This window comes from Sardina pilchardus, chromosome 6 (assembly GCF_963854185.1).
Source record: "Sardina pilchardus chromosome 6, fSarPil1.1, whole genome shotgun sequence".
Lineage (NCBI taxonomy): Eukaryota > Metazoa > Chordata > Actinopteri > Clupeiformes > Clupeidae > Sardina > Sardina pilchardus.
The window spans coordinates 26695379-26715927 of NC_084999.1; the positions used below are offsets into that span (position 1 = coordinate 26695379).

At 41.5% G+C, this 20549-nt stretch overlaps 1 protein-coding gene across 1 annotated transcript; it reads left to right on the top strand.

The window, feature by feature from the left end:
* Window positions 1-444: 444 nt before the first annotated feature.
* Window positions 445-15766, top strand: LOC134083427 (protein lin-28 homolog B-like). Its single transcript, XM_062539752.1, has 4 exons — window positions 445-560; window positions 1081-1268; window positions 7686-7873; window positions 15433-15766. Exons 1-4 carry the CDS (start codon window positions 551-553, stop codon window positions 15764-15766), a joined length of 720 nt encoding a protein of 239 aa, XP_062395736.1. The 5' UTR covers window positions 445-550.
* The last annotated feature ends 4783 nt before the right edge of the window (window positions 15767-20549 follow it).

Consider the following 20549-nt stretch of genomic DNA (forward strand, 5'->3'; position numbering starts at 1 on the left):
GCACCTAGTAATAGGCTACCATTAATGTAGCCTAATGAGACAACTTACTGTAGACGAATTAAACATGTTTCAGGCGTGTTTTAGAAATACATTTTTCTTGTCAGTTGTCATACTTGAGCCTGATGCAAAGAATTATTAAAAGTTGATTAACCGTAGCCTTTATTAGTTACTCTGTCGTTGTCAGCATTGAGTTGTCTTGATGAATTTAGTGGATTTTCTGAATTGACTCTGAGGTGGGTTTGTTCAACGACGATTGGCTGACTCTGTTCCCACTTTCTTGACTGTCCCCTCCCTCTTTCGGCCACGATTCGAACAGAAATTAGTCGCGAGAAAGCATGTAATTGACAATGTCACGTGTGAACTGCAGCTCTAGCGCTAGCAGAAGACAAGGAGGTGGGAGACCAAGAACAGGGGAGGAAGGAACGCAAGACCATGCAAGCTAAATTATGGTTGTTCAAAATCGGAATGTTGGATTAATGCAGAGGAGCAGACGATTTTCAAGACAAAGTTTCCATCTCCGAAGTTTGGCACGGAGGTTCGGCGGAGAAACATGGCCGAAGGTTATAATATTCTACGTATCTGTTCAGACCGTCTCTGAAGGCTTCCCTCCGAACCTGGTTTTTGAAAGGGGAGGGAGGTCTGTGGCAAGAGAAAGTAGTCGCCACTGTTTGAAATTTCGTATATTCAAAGCACTTATTTTAATGCATATAAAATGCGGTTGTGTAACTTCTAGCGGGCTGCACGGGCTAAATGTTACACACCTGTCTTTTTTGTTTAACGGAGGGAACATACATTTTCAGCTTTTCTTAGCAAAATAAGGCTGCAGCATGCGTTTAGCGTGAGTAACTGGGATGGTGTTGTGCACAGAGGATAACTAACCGGCTGTATATTGTATATTAAATACGGTCAATGTACAGCCACTGTAGGCTGCATTAAAGCTTTTCGTGTGATGATGGCAACTCGTGAATGTTGTAGCCTATAGCCACAGAGCTAATGGTCGATAAGCGAATCACTTTAGGATATAGCCTATAGCGCTTCTGTAAACGTGTAATTAACGTTTTCTTTTCCAAATCTTCCTAGGTGGTGAGGGCAAAGGAGACGGAGAACCGGGGACTCTGTCCGAGCCGGAAGACGGTACACAAGCCCACTGCATGCGCGGAACAGGCCACTGCAAGTGGTTCAACGTGCGGATGGGCTTCGGATTTATATCGATGACCAGTCGCGAAGGATATCCTGTTGATCCTCCCATGGATGTATTTGTACACCAAGTGAGTTGTTTAGTTGTTTAACATAAGCACAGTGCCAGTTTCATCACACAAACACGTCCGCTGCGGTGGCTCTGGATGCAAAGCTTTGGTGAAAGGCTACAGTGTTGCTCAAGTGGTCCGGGTGTAGCAACATTTGTAACAATAGTTAGGGATGGTAATTGTGTATCTTGTTAATGCGTCTTTTAGACACAATATGTATGTTTCAGTTGGTGTGACGGCGTGAATATGACTGAACCGTACGTTTTGACCATGAAAAGAGACACACTTGGCTCTATACTTGTTTTGCTGCGTTTGTTTATGGTTTTACCTCAGACTGTTTGAGCCCAGTGTGGATAATACTGCGTACAATATGTGTAAATGTCAAGTTTCAAACGTGTCGCTGTGATTAGTGTTACATAGCCCACGGGCCTACTTAAAGTGTGTTCTAGTGCTATATTCAGCTCCTTACGAAGGAACATGTGCATTTCACCTTGGTAGTGAAATGACGCAAAAGTGCAGAAATGGTGTGTTTAACTGTACTAAAATGTGTAGGCCTATAGCCTACGTTTTGTCGTGAGGGGAGTTAGTTAGCCTAGAAAGGAACGATCTCTGGAAACTCTGAGGGACATGGTAAGGTGATGAAACCTAAGTCAGCCATGTGTAGACACTCCAAGTAGGCCATTGCAGCAGTGCAAGGCTGTTGTTCGTGACTTGTTACTTGTTCTAGCAACTTAAGACGAGTCCTGATGCATTCATATCCGTTTCTGTTTGCAGAAGATATGCGGTGTTGTCCATAAACAGGCCTACATAGGTTATAAAGGCCTGCTAAAGTAGGCTACGCCTACTGTGTACACTAGTCCTAGAGAAGTTCGCCATGTCCATGTAGCTATTACATGCCATAGACAATTGTCATATTGTCTTTCCTTTACATTATCACTATGTGCTCCTAGGTGATTGACAGGCTGTTATTTAATTTAATTCATTAGCCGATGCTAGTAGCTGCAAGAATAGAGGTCTACAGCCAGATTTCAATCAGGATTAATTTAATTTGGCCATTGATGTTATGGTAATGGTGTTGGATGTGAAATGTGTGGCCCAAAATTAGTAGCCCAAAAATGTTTTGTTACATCTCTTCAGACTACAATGGTTAAAAGGAAAGCATCCATTCAACATTTTTTTGTAATGAATTGAATTGTGAGGATGCCATTTTGTGGTTATTGCTGTTTGTGAGAATATCTTATAGCCATTACCCATAAAAAAACAAAAAAAAAACAAGAAACAGCACACCGTATGGCTAGACTTGGCTGTGTGGATATAATGGATAGAGAACCATTGCAGATATTACTAATGTACTGCATACTGATATCCTGTAATCCTGATATCTCGGCTACATTGGAAAAGAGGACTGCCCTCAACTGTATTTCCGAGCATGAAATAAAGGTTGAATGAATAAATGCATATGTATATTTATGTATATTTACATACGTATGCATATCTGCATACACGTAGCCTATACAACTATACTGCAACTGTGATTCTCTAGACACAATGCGTTGACTTATATCAAATTAGATAATGATTCAGCTTTATGTTGCTGAGCAGAGGTGTGGGTACTGGTGGGTGAATATGTGTACCATGTTCTTTAAATCCTCTCTTCTACTGCCCCTGCCCTCTCCTTTGCCCCTTGGTCCTACTGCCCCCTGGGTGTGCCCTTCAGCTGCATTGCACAGGTTTATTTCAGCATCTGTGGAAAGGGCCACCATATGTGGATCGAGGGTATTGACCCCTCTGATCAAGCCTCTGGACACCTCGCTTGGAAGACCTTGGTGTGTGGGTGTGTGTGTGTGTGTGTGTGTGTGTGTGAGAGAGAGAATTGTAAGTGGAGATGAGTGTGAGCTGATGGTAATATTTACATGGGAGACTCGGTCCCTATTTTACCTCCTTGACGTATGCTCTGCTGTCCCAAGGCCGGTTTGCTCGTGCTGCATGTCCGATGGCGTGCGTTTGTGCCTCCATCTTGCCTGATGCCCATGGCCATGTCCGGTGGGCAGCCAGAACAGCACCCATCCTTGCCCACATGTTTTGCAGCATGGAAGCATGAAGCTCTGCTTTTAGTGTTCAGAATCACTCTGGCTGGTGATCAGGGAAGATTGTGTGGGCTTGTGTGGGGTGGCCATGTTGTTGTCGTATGTCCAGGGGGAGTGGGGGAAGGGGCTACTTGGGGGGGCTATTCTCTAGGTGATACTCCAGAGACAAAAGCAAAGAGGCACTGGCCTCTCTCACTGAGAGAGGAGAGGGGTTGATCATGTCTGTTGCCTTCACTGGGAGCTCGCATAGTTAGATTTAGACTACTGATTTGTAAGTAAAGCTTTCAACAAGGTGCACGGCGACCTAGTTTTTTTTTTACACGTGTGTGTGTGTATGTGTGTGTGTTGCCCCCCGCCCCCCCCTCCCATAAGGCCAGGCAAAGTTTAGGGCTTTTGTTGGTGCATGGCGACGTTAGAGTGGGTCTCTAGTAAGATTAACCATCAGGCCATTTCACCGTTTGGCATGCTGGCCCCACCCTTCCCAGCTAATGCCATGCTTTGTTTCTCTTGCTCCTGGGCTTTTTTCCCTTTCCCTCAGAAAAAGAGAGAAAAAGAGAGAAAGGGGAAAATACCTAGTGCTCACGTCACATGACTTCCTCCTGTGAGTCATCCATAGATGCTTGGAATGGGTTCTGTAGTAAGCTGCAGACGTGCATATGACTGAAGGACCACTAGTGAATGCTGCTTGGTCGTGTAGTCTGAGCCACATATTACTGCAGGCATCTGAAGGACTGCTTCTTACTGATCTGGTTTGTTTACTGACGTCATCTTGGTTTTTGAAAGTACTTCCTAAGACTTCTTAAGTATTAATCTAATGTTTTCCTCATGGGTTTTCTTCTGAGTCTTTTCCTTCCTTCTTGCATCTTTAGTTGTTGTTTGTTTTGTTGTTGTTTGTACTGCCATTATGTTCTTTTATTTGAAGTCACACATGTTCTAATTTGCAGGTTGCCATGCCATTAGTTTTAATAAGACGTCTGAGAGTAGCATCTAAAAACACATTTTCCCTGAGCACACCAAGCATATTCCTTTTAGAGACTTGACACATTTTGTTTTTTAAGCAACTTTTCAAAATGCTGTAATGTTACTGTTTGAGATGTACAAAAATAGAAGCCTTTCTTAACACGGATGTGTTGTGATGAGATCTGTGATGTATGGTAATTTATGTGTTTTTGTATTTGCATGGGACAAACTTGCAAAGAAACACATGAGATACCAAGGGAAAGCAGGAATATCAAAAAGCAATGTAGCCTACAGTAGGCTTTGTGCACTATATATGCTCTTAATAATATATCATGTCTAAGTGACGTACTTAACAAATTATTTAACTGTTGAATGTAAAGAAATCTGGTGGAAGGCTTACAGTTTTCCAGTTAATAACCTTGAATACTATTGTTTTAATGTGCTTGTTGCATGAGAGAACAGGAGTTTTGAATTGATTCATGTGCAGTCGTTCTTAAAACTGAAAATGAAGTACTGCAACAGTAATAATATTCAGAATAATTATAGAATTTATTCAGCCTTTATTTCCTGGGTTTTAAAGAGGCTACTTGTCTTTCTCTGGAACAAATAACAAATGTCTTCCCGTAGAGGAAAGGAAAATGTTCCAAAATATTCCATTAGTTGTTTGCTTTAAAGATTAGTAATTTTCTCCTATTTCAACAAAGGCTCTGGGCTTCCCCTGTTTCCCCCTCTCTTCCATTGAAACCTCGGTCTCCTCCCCCACCCCCCACCCCCCACCCTCACCCCCACCTCAACCCAAATCGGGCAAAATGGCCGCCTGTCACACCACCACTAGTCCAGGGCTTGGAGGTTCAGCAGCAGGGCTCACCAAAGCCAGCCTGGACTCAGAGGAGCAGTCTGCCTATCACAGAGATCCCCACTTCCTCATCCTGGGTTTTGAACAACAGTTTTAAATCCTATTCATTATGTACCACGAGGAAGTAGGATTTTAAAATATAATCTATCAAATAATATTTTGTCACAGGGAAGCAGGGCATTGGGATGTGTTTTGATATAGAAATAATTAGAAATAATTATAGAAATAATTAAAGGTTTAACATTAAGTGTGAAAATGGTCTCACAATAGCTTTTTAGACGTTTTATTGTTTATTTGGATTGAAATGCTAGCCTTCTATCAATAGTAAATCTATACTTAATTGAAAAATAAATACATTAAAAGAACACTCGTATACAATAATTAGTGCTTATGATTATATGCTTAATGTTATGTTCACTTATGCTGTAACACATTTTCTAGAGATAAACCAATATTGAGTTTCTCAATATGTATTTTAATACTTCAAATAATGCACCTAAATATGCATTAAATTCTGTTGATATACAGTATGCTCTGGCTCCAGCCAGGAGCTTTAAAGAAGTGCTGTCCCTCTCAGAAGAGCTGCTGCTGTTTTCACGTTCTCATTTTCCTCTGAGTCATCAGTAAGCAGTCATATTCCTCGAGCTAATTTAATCCCATCACTCAGAGCATACTGCAACAGCTATGTGCACCACTCCCTCCAAATCAAACACTCACAGCTGCTATTGTAGTCACTCAAGGTTGTTGCGTGTGGTGGCCCTCTCTCTCAGTGTAGTGTCAGGACCCAGTCGCTTCGGCTGTGGGCTTTGCAAGCATGGCTGAATGAAGTCGAGAGCTTTTATGAAAGAATATGTCTCTTGATATGAAACCCTGACAGACAGTGTTTTATAGAAAGAATACCGTTTTGATGTGAGTAAGGGAGAAGTTCAATACCTCCCTCTTTAGGAAATTGTGTTTTAATAAAATGTTGTATATATATTTAAAAAAAAAAACCATTTAATTTCATTTTGATGTTGTAATTTCCTTGTGTGTATATATCTGAGAGAGAATTTGTAATATTTATCTTCATTTCCAGTTATCACATTGAGATGTAATTATGTAGCCTACCTAAATATGCACTGTTATTCAATGATTACTGTTCAAAATATAGTATCCATTTTAATTCAAATGAGATGTTAAGTCGATGTATGAAATGAAATAGAATGGGTTTTAGTATTAGAATAGAAGTTTTAGTATTGCTTTTACATTCAATTTATTTTGCAGCAATATACCAGAAAATACATTTCAACAATTAAGACAACAAATCAGATTGAAATAAGTTTACTGAAGATATCTTTCAGAACAATAGAAATATCTCAGATACTATTCAAACCTTTGTAATTTAACTATAAATAGCAAATATAATAACTTGTTCCCCTGGAACTGGAAAAGCATAATTTCAGCAATAATGGAACTAGATTTCCGTTCGGAAATGTCCAGCCTTGTTTATTAGGAAACAAATAATTATGAAAATGGAAAAAGCCCTTTGATGAATATTGTAGACTATACTCAGGTCCCCATGAATGTCATTAACTGCAGTTCTGTCACACAGAAGCATTCTTGGTCTGATGTACTAATAGAGGGAAAGCTATGGATAAATAGATAGCGAGGGAGGGAGGAAGATATTGTTTTGATTGCATGGATATAAGCAATGTTTCCATCTATCTCTGTACTCCAGTACAGTATTCTGTAACCTAAAATAATTGTCTGACAGAACAGCATCCAACGTGATCTGTGTCTGCTCTGCCATGCCTCTCTGAGCCCTCGGTGCGCGAGGATGCCCCCGCTGGTAAACGAGTTGCCGCTCTCCTCTGCACAACATCAACAGGAGGGAAGGCAGCAGTGTGCAGTGCACGTGGGTGTGCTGGGGTTAGCACCAGAATGGAATAAAGGTGTCTCGTTATGGCCACTGGGGGGTTTGAAATGTGTACACGGCTGGCTATTTATAAATCTGCAAGAGCATCTTCTCCGTTCTCCGAGCCTCTGCTTCCTCGTTCTCTCCTCCTCTGTCCTTGTCGAGGCATTCAGTCAGGTTCCATATACTAGCATGCTGTTTTTTTTCCTGTCAGCAAACATGTTTGGGTTTTTTTTGTTTTTTGTTTTTTTGTTTTTTTCGATAGTGAAAGTCAGCCTTTTTGGTGGCAAGGAGATGTAATAATGGTTTTCTGAACACTGGTACATTGCATGGTTGCTACCTCATACTGAGAGTAGCTTTAGAACAATGTCAGGACGAAATGTGTGTGTCGCTTCATCCTCAGTTGTGCTAATGAGGGTTTACTCTAGCCATTTCTTTTATTAAACATTAATCATCCTAGTGAAGTATATTTCCTATTTTCAGAAATTAACAGAAAGGAATGTGAAGCTCATTTCTAACCATTTCTTCATTGTTTTTTCCTCGTGTTTAAATCTTTCAACTTTCTACCCATCTCTCTGTCCATCTCTCCGTGTGTGTGTGTGTGCACTGCTATCCCTCTTGTCACCTGTCTGCTTTGTCAGAGCAAGCTGCACATGGAGGGCTTCCGCAGCCTGAAGGAGGGGGAGGCCGTGGAGTTCAGCTTCAAGAAGTCCTCCAAGGGCCTGGAGTCCGTGCAGGTCACGGGGCCGGCAGGAGCGCACTGCGTGGGCAGCGAGAGGAGACCCAAGGGGAAGACGGTGCTGTACAAGCGGAAGCCAAAGGGAGATCGGTGAGCAAGCTGTTACTAACGTTTCCCTGTGTGTGTGTGTGTGTGTGTGTGTGTGTGTGTGTATAGGTTCCAATAGAGCTAACAATTATTGTCATAGTCAATTAATCTGTTGTCTGTTTTTAGTTTGAATAGTTGTTTGATCAATAAAATGTCAGAAAACGGTGGGTTTTTAAGATCATTTTTATTATTATTTTTTTTATTTTTTTTAATGATTTTGTGATTTATTTGTCCACTCGCCAAATCTATTTTGTTTGCTGTTGGTAAGATCAGCAATCATATGCAAATTCAAGCCTGTAACATTTCTATCACTTTCAGCAATCATCTTCTCATGATTTGCTAGCTGCCCAGTGCCCAATCTATTAGTGCACTGTAAAAAAAGTGGGGGCAGTTTGTCCCACGACACAGAAACAAAACCCTGTGTGGAGTTTCTGTTGGAATACTGAAGGGAGGAGTACCTACCCCTCTGGTGTGTCTCATTTGAGCCTAGAATATAAGGTACATTGTTTTGGACCAAAGCTAACAAATATGAATATAAACGCCCCCATAAATAAATGTGACTTCCTGCTCAATCACAGACTCCATCTTAAATCAAATCAAATTAAACCAGGATTGAAGGGACAACCGGAACAGCATGAGAGATGAGAATGGAATGGAAATGGCCGATATACAAATGTTGCTGTCATTGAACCGCAATTCTCTGGCTATTAAACACACACACACACACACACACACACACACGGTGCAAATTATACAACCACAATACCCATTACCCACATTTTGTGTCATTTTCCAAAACCTTCGTTTGATACCCAGGACATATTAGGTGGAGTCTGTTCCTCACACACTGGGTTTCTTAATGCGATGCAGTGTTGGTGATTGCATTTCTTTATAACGTTTCTCTAACTGTGGTACCAAATCGACTGGCTCTTTTGGCAGTATGTGCTGGGCTGGCAGTAACATTCAGAGGATGTACAGAGATGGCTGTAGCCCTTGCTGTTATGTTTCTGCATCTGTTCTTGTTTAATGGCACGGTGCTTGTTTTACCCAGCCTTTTTGATGGTAAGGTAGCCACACTGTGTGTGTGTGTTTGTGCAAGTGTGTGTGTCTATCTCTGTCTGTCTGTCTGTGTGTGTGCGCGAAAATTAGCATTGCAGAGAATGTGTGGACATGGCTTCTACCGCTCAGGCTCTTCCACACATGAGGGTTGATGCTGGTTGCCATGGTTTTCTTGCAACATTGTTCGAGCCGGCTCTCTCAGCCCAAACCCCCCATTGGCAAATTGCTGCTATTTCAGGGGGCTTTTTGGGAGGCGCTGGTGCACAGGTCTCAGCTGTTGCTGTTTATTTTAGCTCTACCCCCACAGCACTTGTCTCCACCTATGCAGGATGGGTTAATGGCGGAAATAGAGAGATAATGCAGATGGTAAAATGATTGCAGGCAGCCCATCCCAACACATCGCTGCAAGATGCAAGGTGTTTCTGTGTGTGACCAAAAAAAAAAGTACCCATTAAATTGTCTTTCTTTTCCTGGTCACAGACAATTATGGTTAATTACGGCTTCGGAATCGCTCTCAATTATAGTTTACCAAGATTAGTGTCAGGCTGTGAGAGGTGGAATTTCAATCAGAAGCGTGTTTGGATGTCTAGCTTTGTTCTGGTGCCTTGTTGAGGTGTAGTAGCCTACAGAAGGCTGAGTTTGTAGTGCACCTATGGCAGCTTTTCTTGCAGCCAGTCCATGATGGTAAGAGGACACAGCCTGTATGCTCCTTTTGGGGGAGCAGGTGGTGATCGTGTCTTACCTAAATGTGTTTGCTTGTCTTGCCATATTGAACCTCACCTTGATTGATGGCTTGTCGTCACGCTCTCTTTTTGTTTTCATAATGTTGAATTGCTTTGCAGATTTAATGGACCTTTAGGAGATACCTTGTATAATAAAGCCTTAATAACATGTAGAATCTTGCCATGCGGTTGATGTGAGTGTAAGATCAGCTCTTTAAAGATGCAGATTAAATCAAGCCCATTGTGAACGTTCTCCTGCTCTGTGTGTTTTGCCACAGTTGAGGACGTAAAGGAAGTGGCATTCTCCTCCAAGCATATTTGCACGCATCGAAGATGTGCGTCATTGACGTGTGGTCTCAATTGTTGGGAGGCACATGCCCCACACATTACATGGCGCATGCGTGGGACACAGACACAGACTATACCAGGCCTATTAGGGAGGCACAAAAAGCTTTTATGCTTTTAAACTACATTCAAGACGTGCTACCCATACATCAGAAGACTTAAGCAGGATTTGGGAAAGATGCTTGAAAGATTTGAGTCTTTTAACTAATGTTCCCCATTCAAGCTTTACTCAAAAGACTACAGTCGTTCAAGGATCTTTCCCAAATCTTGTCAAAGTCTGCTGGTAGAAGGATGGCAAAAGGCCTTTTTTATATTCAAGGCCTAAAATGTTTTAGAATGTCTTTCTAGAAAGGCAGACATCACATTTGTTCCGAAGCATTGCTGAATTTTATTCATTTTTTTTTTTTTTTTTTTTATTTCGGTGTCAGACTTGGCAACCAGTATGCTTTTTGACACTTAACACGACTATAATGTTGACAAGAATTTTAAATGGTCTCTGGTGCACAGTAGCAGTTTTTGTCTGTAGAAAATAGTTCAGCTCCTTATAAAGGATTCATTCGATATCAGGAATAATAGGATAGAATGTGTTGCCTAAAGTCACAAGGGGGCTCAACAGGGGCATCCTTATACTGGTCTGCCTCCACACTAGCTATTCAGAATACCTCTAAACCAGTGTTTGCTGTGGATATAATTGCATGTGTATGAATGTTGTTGGCACTGAACTGGAGTCCCTAACATCAGTGGCATAGTAAGCTGGAGTCCTAACATCGGTTTCATAGTAAGCTGGAGTCTCTAACATCAGTGGCATCCTGTCAATTATGGACAGTAACTGCCACCCCTTCCACAGAGCATTCACCGCTGCATGATCTGGGGAAAATATCTTGCGATATGATTTGATTGAGATCAATTTTGAAAGTCAAGCTTCAGTTCAAACGTTCTTTTTTAAACTCTTTAGTGTCATCATTTTAATTGTAGTATTTGTATCATTTTGCAAAGTTTGCATACTTTTTGGGATTTTATATCAAACACCGTGATTATGTCTCTGTCCTATTCAGAAGTGGCAGTATCTCCATGGTGCACATTCTGCAATAACACTGCATTGTTTTCACTTCTACACACATCTACACGCATCTCTGTCCGTTACCTGCCTGGAATCAGAAATCTGATGGATACACTTTGTATTACCACCCCTCACACGCAAACAGACCAAGAAAAACCCTCAGTCATTTCTGTGTCAGATAAGCTGCTGAATCCCTACATTTACCTTGGAGGTAAATAGAGGAACTATTAAACTCTATCCATCTCCTATCCAGCTATAGTGATATAGTTGATAGCGGTGTTCATAACTGAACATTCCCTGGCAGCATTTTTTGAAATACTGGCCAGGTTTTTGTTGTTGTTATTAATAGTATTATTGTTATAATAATAATAATAATAATTATTATTATAATTGCTATGGAAAATAGGAGAGACCATGCAGAAACCCTTTCTTTTATCCATAAATAGTGGTCAGGTGAAGCCATTTATTACTACATAAATGTGTGTGTTCCTAAAATCATCCAGATGTTTAGTGTTTTGCTTGGTAACATGCATATAAGCTGACACACCCAGGTTTCATTGGTTATTAAGTAGAAGTTTCCACACCTATGACATCTTTGACTGTGATTAGTGGGTGTAAATTGTATATGTTTCATATATAGCTGTGCAACATGGTAGATTGTAATTATTGTGTGTGTATTGTATAAGCTTCATAGAGGTGTCCACACTAACTAATAGTCAGCTTGTTTCAATGCTCTGCACTTCTCACCCAGGGTTACACTGACTTCGAGGAAAACAATGGGGGGGAACAAAAAAGATGCCAAAAGATTTGACAGGAAAGAGAACACACAGAATTTACGGTGTTAAAACAGCTATATATTATAAAGATATCCAATGTTTTGGAAATGCCAGTAAGTAGTGTTTCGAAGTCTGATAATTAGTGGTTAGGTTGATGCCACAGTCAGGCAGGCCAACAAAGATTTCAGGAAGATGTCGGGGAAAATAGGTTGGGATGCAAAGAAAGACCCTCCTGGGTGCTTCAGCTGGAATACTACCTTTACAGCAAGAAAGTGGTTCCACTTTTTCAAGATGCACAGTAAGGAGACTCTTGAACTGAAATGGGTTGCAATCTGGTTGATGACAAAAAAAAGCATATTACTGCGCCAATGTCACAAAACGGCTATTAGACATGTGAAGAGACCAGGGGTTAAAATAGGATTTGTTATGGGGGGGATATTATGAAATATCCATTAAATGGCACTTTCTGAACAGGTAGGGTAATTAAAACAAATGGCCTGCCAGGGAACAAACCAGTCTAACGTCACTTTAATATTTGAGCAATTCATTGGAGGGGATACATTCATTGGATGAGGACTCTGAGGATTCTGATTGCCTTTTTGTGATAGCCTAACTGCTGTGCACTTGCGTCCGGAATGCGTGTGCGAGCGGTGCACGATGGTCAACTGTCTGACAACGAGATAAGCTGCTGGACAAGAACACGGCTGTGTTCCGATTGTTCTCATTTCAGCTCTGCTGAGACAAAACAGACATGCCATTTCAAAAGCATCACTCATCAAATTTTATGTGGCATATTGCCAGTAGGCAGCTGACTGCAAGTAGGCACGTCGGACCCTGGAGACCTCCGGCTCAATTTAACCTCTGAATGCGACCAAATTTGGACTTTATAGTCAGTTATAAACATTATGTTTGGAGAGGAGTCAACAAGGCCTACATTGATTACAAGTGCATCATCCTTGCTGTAAAGCATTGAGGTGGATATTCGATATGTTGGGGGGATGTGCACTACAAGGGCACTGGAGGACAATTTGCACTCTGAAGAATGCACATCGGAGTTTCCAACATGCCGATAGTGGGATTCCACTTGATTCAGTCGCCTGCAGCCGTCTTTATTCGCAACAAAATTGTACATACGTCATGGTTGTAAACGTATCAGAATCTCAGAAATAATCATGTTTGCAGTCCTCTCAAGTCGAATCCCCCTATTGATTCGTATCTCAAGGTCAAGTCGACCCATCAATGGCTACAGCAAAAGCGGAAGGTTCTGAAGAGTCCATTGGTCTTCTGAGCTCAACATCATTGAGCCACTTGGGGAGATCTCAAAAGTGCAGTTTATGCAAGACAAGCTTAGAGACATTTTGTCAAAAGATTAAGTATCTTCTTCACCATCCCAGAAAATAGAGGTGCTCATCCACAACTATCCCAACGGACTTGTATCTAAACTTTTGAAGATGAATCCGCTCATCAGTCATCATTTATGTTCTTCAATGCCATGTTTTGTTTAATGATTATAAGAAAAAGTAGCTGTGTGCACATCCCACCTTGCAGGTGCAGGACAAATGGAGAGTAACTTAAGAAAGACGGGAGCAATTTATCAGTGTTGCGGACATTACAATCCTTTCTTTTGTTTAATGATTATACCATTCTTTCTGATGCATTATGGTGTAGTCCGAATCACATTCACATAAAAATATTGTGGTGTTTTTTTTCGATCACTTGTGTTTTCATCCAAGAATAGTACACATCTTGCAAATGTATGTAAACCTATAAGCACAACCTTTTCCATCTATCCATCCAAATGATCTGAAATCCTGGGTAAGCCTTTATTACGGTCCAGTGTGCATGAGAGTGTGCATGAGGGGCAGGCGCTAAGGCGGGCGACTGCAGATGAAGCTCAAATTCCAGTGTCCCTGCCCCCACCCTCACATGGTCTAATTGAAGATGCCACTGAGGGGGACCCCCTGCGAGCCTCTCGCTCAACCACGCGGAAAAGTTTGTTTCCCTCAATAACAGCTGACCGAAATGCAGCGTGACACTCGCCCCTGACAAAATAGTAGTGTCACTTGTTATTGCAGCGTTTAAACTGATGCCAAAACAGTGAAGTTCTGTAAACATGTTTCGACTTGGTTGCACCTCCTTTCAAAAGAACTTTGAAGCTCTTCACAATGCTTATTTTACTCATTCACTGAATGTGATGTGACAGCTGCAACCAGGGTGTTTTATTTGTTTAGTTGTTTTATGATCAATTGATCTGTGTACTTTCCTTAGAATTCCATAGGCTAGCTATTCTAGCTACTAGCTTTATAGCCTTTTCATTTAGGGCTGACAACTTAATTTTATATACTATCATACAGTATATAGCTCTTATATGTAAACAGGTCCCCTTACACAGTGTATGCCTTTTGATGGCTGAATGCATGCTTTTGAAAAAGGTGATTGTGATTAGATAGCACAACGACAAGAAATAGTATGCAAGTAAAAAAAAAAAAAGAAAAGATAAGACAATTGCTGGCTAGAGATTACTCAAATATTTGTATTCACAAGGGATTCAAATTCATGTCTAATTCATTGTATGTCCTTGTTTAATTGTTTAGTTAACACAGTATAGTGCAACATATGTCTTGGGACACCAATACCGCTGTTTACTTAGTCACATTTCTTTAATTTGATAACTGTTAATTGCCAAGACCTTACCACTAACCTTCGACTAACCTTACGAAGAAGTCTCCTGAAAAGACTATGCCATAGTGAAGTGTATTCTTTGAAATGTCTCAATGTTAAACATTTTGAAGGCTCATATAAACAATAGATTTATGGTATTCTATTGGTCTTTAATATGAGAGTAAATATCAGATGCATTATTTTCTCTAAATTATTTAGAGACATTATCTCAGTATCTTTAGTTCTGAATAATTTATATGTGATTGAGTAAGTCTGCATTCATTTGGTAATCCATTTTAAAATGTTGAACTTGTCCACAACTAGACCAAGACATTCGTATTAGTTCTTGTCGTTTTTTGTTTTGTTTGAAATCAAGTCACAAATGTGTGGACTCTCAAATCTCGGGAAACTTAAGTACAGATTAATTGGAAGTAATTGTCTTTTGGGATTCAACCATAAAATAGACCCACAACAAAACATTCAAGCAACTTTAGAACTTGTATGTGTTGTATTTCTGTTACTTCTCCAAGTGGATTAAAATTGAGCTGTCAACTCTCAGCCTTGATCTCTTGTGTTTAAAAAAAAATCAGCTGTTTCATGTTGAAACACTTGGAAAAAAACAGCCCACTTGTACATTGTTTTTAAAGCTAATCTTAGCTTGCAATTGTTTGTAGTACATTTTCTTAATTTGTGCACACTTTCATTGTTATTTAAATCATTATTGTTATTGCATAATGAATGTTGTCCATCTATTGTGATGTCAATTTGCATTCAAACTTGCTGTTCATATGATGCATGTACAACTTCTCCATTTACAAAATAACTGAACGGAGAAGGACCACATTTAGCACATAGACATACATCATACATATTCAATCAAAGTATTTATGACCAATATTGCCCAATAAAATTGCACATATTTGATGTCATCATTCCTAGATGCTATAACTGTGGAGGTCTGGACCACCATGCCAAAGAGTGCAGTCTCCCACCCCAGCCAAAGAAGTGCCACTACTGCCAGAGCATGTCCCACATGGTGGCCCAGTGCCCCCACCGGGCATCGATGCCTGCTGCTGCTGCTGCCGCCACCACCACGAGCACTCAGGGAAGAGCCGGCACTGACCTCCACACCTCTACCTCCGGGCCCCAGGCCAGCGCCCGCCTCTCCCCGCAGGAGGCCTCCTCCAGCAGCAAGTCCTCCAGCTCGCCTGAGGAGGGCCTGCCCAGGACCCCCACCACCAGAGCAGCAGCGCGCAGGAGGAGGAGATGCTGAGGAGAGGGGTGGCCCTGGCCTAACACACACACGTACACACACACGTACACACACACACACACACACACACACACACACACACACACACACACACACACACATACTTGCATATACACGCACACACTTACATATTCACACACACACACACACACACACACACACACACACACACACATACTTGCATATACACGCACACACTTACATATTCACACACACACTTACATATGCACACACTCAACTACATGTACAATCACACACATACACGCACACACACACGTGCACACTTACATATTCACACACACACACTCTTACATGCACACACTTAAACACACACACACTCACCTACATGTACAATCACACACACATGCAGTCCCATCCACACACATGCACAACAGTCCCATCCACATACATGAAGGTGCTATCTGTTCTGCCTTCTGCCCATAGATCATAGCCCACCACACATCTACCTCCCAGTGTTACAACAATGACAATAATACTCCCACTGCTATTGCTGTCTCACTCGTACCACAAGCATATCAGACTATATGAATGTTCCTGGAGACCTCAAGGTAAAGTGATTCGTCATGACAAACGAGCAACACACCAACAGGATCCGAGTACAAGTTTGGACGTTGCATATTGACCACATCTAGCCTGAACTTTGACCTGAGCTGTTAGTGTTGCTTACACAGATTTTGCCAAGTGATTTTCCTTACCGTTTTTTACCAGCACAGTCATCACAGGCACATAGGACAAGAATGTCAGTGGTAAACAAAACAAAGCAAGAAATCTTAAAACAGTCATCACAGTTTGCCTGAAGCACTCTATCGACGTGTGAGACAATCAGCGCAGAGGCTCGGCAGAAACCAAAGGACGACTCCTCTGGCGACACGTTCAACCCCCCCCCCCCCCCCCCCCTCTCCACCCCTCGGAGAGCACAGGATGCACCAAGAGGTCTTGTGCAGTCGGGTCATAAGACACTGGAAACCAATACCTCCTGACTCAGCTCAAGAGCGCCCCAGAATGTATGGCTCTGTCGTCAGCCAAGCGCCGGCTCGACGGGAACCAGCCGCCCTGCTCTACTTACCCATCCCGCACCAGCCCGAGCTCATGCACGCCACAGACTGTTACCAAGGATCCAGCCTATGCTGAGTCTCCTGCCCCGGCTGACTAACACATGCGTCATGTACAGTTTGCGTGTGTGGGTGTGGGTGTGTGTCTGTCTGTGTGTGTCTAGCTGGCAAATTAGTCAGCATATCAAATGTACGAGCACAAGCTGGAAACGGGATCGAAGCATCTGCCATGAGCTGGACCCAGCCTTGGAGGGCTTTGACACGCTCTAACCTGAAGGGGTGGCAGTTGTAGGCCAAACAGACTGGGTGACTCAGGCTCTTGTCAGTTAGACTTTTAAAAACCATTTAAAGACCAATGAATTCACATGGAGTCCTCGAAGGGTATTCTTGAACCGTGGAAATGGCCAACAAAGCTCAATCATAGCTGGCCAAGCAGCAAAGTGTTTTAGATAGTTGTTTCTTTTATTAATATATATATAGGACTGTGCCGCTTATGAATTTGAATGTGTGTGTGTTTGTGTGTGTGTGTGTGTTGTAGCCAGCCCATGTGCAACACAATTGTACGCTTGCACAAACGCAAGTCAGTCCCTGTGTGTGGTAGTGGTCACTGCATCTGGTGAACTGCTCTCCACGAGACCTTCTCAGGAGGAACAACTACTCTCAGGGAGTTTACCAAAAGTGTAGTCCTATTTTTGGCCATTGTCTGCAAACATGTTTTGTCGTATATATAGTCTTATATATATATAACAGATTTTATTTCAGATGTATTCTTTTTTTATGTTAGTAACTACCTCTGAACTTATATCACACATATATATTTACGTTGTTTTGTAGTTCTCTGTGTCCGGTGGTGTTTTCTAAATACAGAAACAAAGTGTTAAAATCTCTATGTTGAGGTGATGTCGCCCTCTGGTGGACAGACAGGGTATCATCTTACCGTAAATTGTATCTGACTTTTGGATGAATTATGCCTGGATTTCACCGGCCCCTAATCAGTCCAGGACTGCATCCATGTGGGTTAAATATATTATGGGTTGTTGAAGACAAAATATATGATTTTTATTTTTTTTATTTTACTGTTTACAACAAATACCTACCTCAGATTTTCTGCTTAACTCAAATACGTTTTTGTACTCCTCCAAAACAAATACATTCAGACGAGCACTGTGCACCATGTGTGGTGGGCCGTAACTTTACCCTTGCGTCACAAAACTAGCATAACCATGTCATAGGTCTTGCTGTGGCACATGTCATATGCCGACATTAAAAAATCATAGCAATGAGTGCCCAGTGATGTCACCGTGTCATGCACCCAGAACTGGTAATGGTCAAGGCTGTATGATCTAATGACCGCTTAATAACATGAGACCTTATGCTGTGGTGACGTGTGAAATTCAGAGTGCTGCCATAACCACTGCCAGTAAGGGCTACAATACATGGCATTGTCACATCGCTGGATGTCTGTGGTCTTGACGTGTACCTACTATGTTTGCCATATCATGTGTGTGGCATGGCTACGTCAGCCTTACCACCCTTGTTACCCGACCTCACATTTCCCATAATCTCTGCTGACCCAGTGACATACTGAATGGCCTAAAGCTTTACATTAAGGTTCCGTTCTGGAGAAATCAAGAAATGTGGTCGAAACCCATGTAAAGCATTAATGGCAATACATCTAAATGTCGGTATACAGCATTATGTGTGGTTTATATGAGCTATCTGTTGTAATAATAGCTCTGATTGTATGGCCCTGGGTCTAAAGACATATTTGATTAGTTAGCATTATGTACAAGCACATAATGTCATGGATTGTTGTTTTGTTTAGCTCATGTTTTGCTCATAAAGACAGATGCCTGTAGGCAATGGAAGCTTGGGATAAAGACCTTTTGAATTACTTTTAAGGACAGTACTTGACATTCCTTTGAAAGGCAGCTGTGGCGTGGTATCTTAGGAGAATGATACGCATGGGACATAATGGTTAGCTGATTTTTATAAGGCTTTCTGGGACTTCTCAAAGATCTCAATACCCTGTGTCCTCAGGAGTGCAAGACACACCAACATGTGCTGACTATACGGATCACTCTAGTGGACTGTTTAACAGTTCAGCTGTATTAGCTAAGCAATCTGCTCGACCGTAATTTCCCGACTATACATTGATTTTGCAAAATGTCTTCAGCTATGAGGTTAATACAGGGGGGCAGTTAATATGGTTTTGTTTCTTTTAACTTGCATAAAACACTGTCCTGTGGCTTATACGCAATGCGGCTTGTATGCGGGAAATTACTGTAGTCCTATTTGATTGGATCTGTCGCCTGTATCCCGGTGTTAACCCTGTTTCCTCTCCCTCATATTACATGATTATGATCTCAGGCTTTGTTTACACAAAGGCACAAAATGGCCTCGAGCAGAGCTATGTGTTCTGTATCTTGTGACTCATTGTATTACTCTTTTCAAAGATTGTAACTGATGTGATCATTGGTTGTCTGATGTAATTATGAAGGCATTATTCATACTGCCACCGCCATTTAAAGAACAGCACTGACAGAACTTAGGTGATTATTTTCACTTTAAAACATGAAATGATTTTTTTTTTCATTGGCATGGAGTATCAATCAATGGAATTGCATTGCACTCCCAGTGTCTCGAGAAAACTTGACTTTACTGACGTTATTGCCTGGGATCTCTCATTTGAAACTATAATGTGCTCTTATGTGAATGTCTTTTTTGTTGTTGACTAAGAAGCCTTTAGTTGTGCAGCAGTTATCCGTTCTGTTGTGTCCCAAGATCCAATATCCAGCACTGGCTGGCTTGTCAAAGGAAGCACTGATTTGCTTTTGTACTATTTTTTTTTTTTTCAATCAATTAAATATACATTATATTCTCAGTTGAAGTGTGCCTCATCGTTATATTTCTATGTGCATGGGAACAGGCAATTAGCCGGGGTGTTCCCATGCTGCCTTACGTGCAATTTCATTCATGCTGCTAAGGAAGTCTGGAAACTACCACCCTAATTTTTGCCTCAGATAGGGGACCAATCACAGAACAGGGGGGAAAGCAAGAAGGTGATGAGCTAGGCACAGACGCATTTGATAGACATCCGTGGCGCCCAGTGAAGGGATCTGGGCATTTTTTTTTTTTTTTAAATACGAAAAAATGAACGCTTGGTTGCCAGACCACGTCTTGAGAAGTGGTAGGCGTTAGCCAGGCTAACAGGCAATCAGAATCTCTCTGAATCTTTGTGTCTACATGACTGATATTCAGAATGCTGCTGTTGATATTTCTGCAGTAAATGGATCGTCACCATATATACACATCCTAATGGAGTAGAAAATTGAATATTTCTCTTCGGTTCTTTAGCCAGGCCTGCTGAACCGATGTTTGGTTTTCTATAGCAGACCGCCTGTGAGCGTTCCAGGGAATGGGCAGGATCACTGTTTGAAGTTCAGAAATTGGACCACAGAGTGACTCTGAATGGCTGCGGGATTCACAAATGATTTTCAATAACGGTCAGGCATTTTGGTTAGGGTTTTTTTAAGCTTTTAAAGGTTTATTTTGAAATGTGTTTCCATGATTCTGCAACATTAAAAACAAACGTGACAAACCTGTGACAAACATATTGGGTGATTCCTAAGCACATCTATTGAATGTATTTCACATTGAGCAGCACAGCAAGGACAGTTCACGTGAATCAAGCGCACACACACACACAC

Bases quoted from the DNA above. Each gene is read 5' to 3' on its own strand.
- LOC134083427 (XM_062539752.1), top strand. The intron at 1,269-7,685 runs GTGAGTTGTTTA...CTGCTTTGTCAG, and splicing joins TGGATGTATTTGTACACCAA to AGCAAGCTGCACATGGAGGG. The intron at 7,874-15,432 runs GTGAGCAAGCTG...CATCATTCCTAG, and splicing joins CGGAAGCCAAAGGGAGATCG to ATGCTATAACTGTGGAGGTC.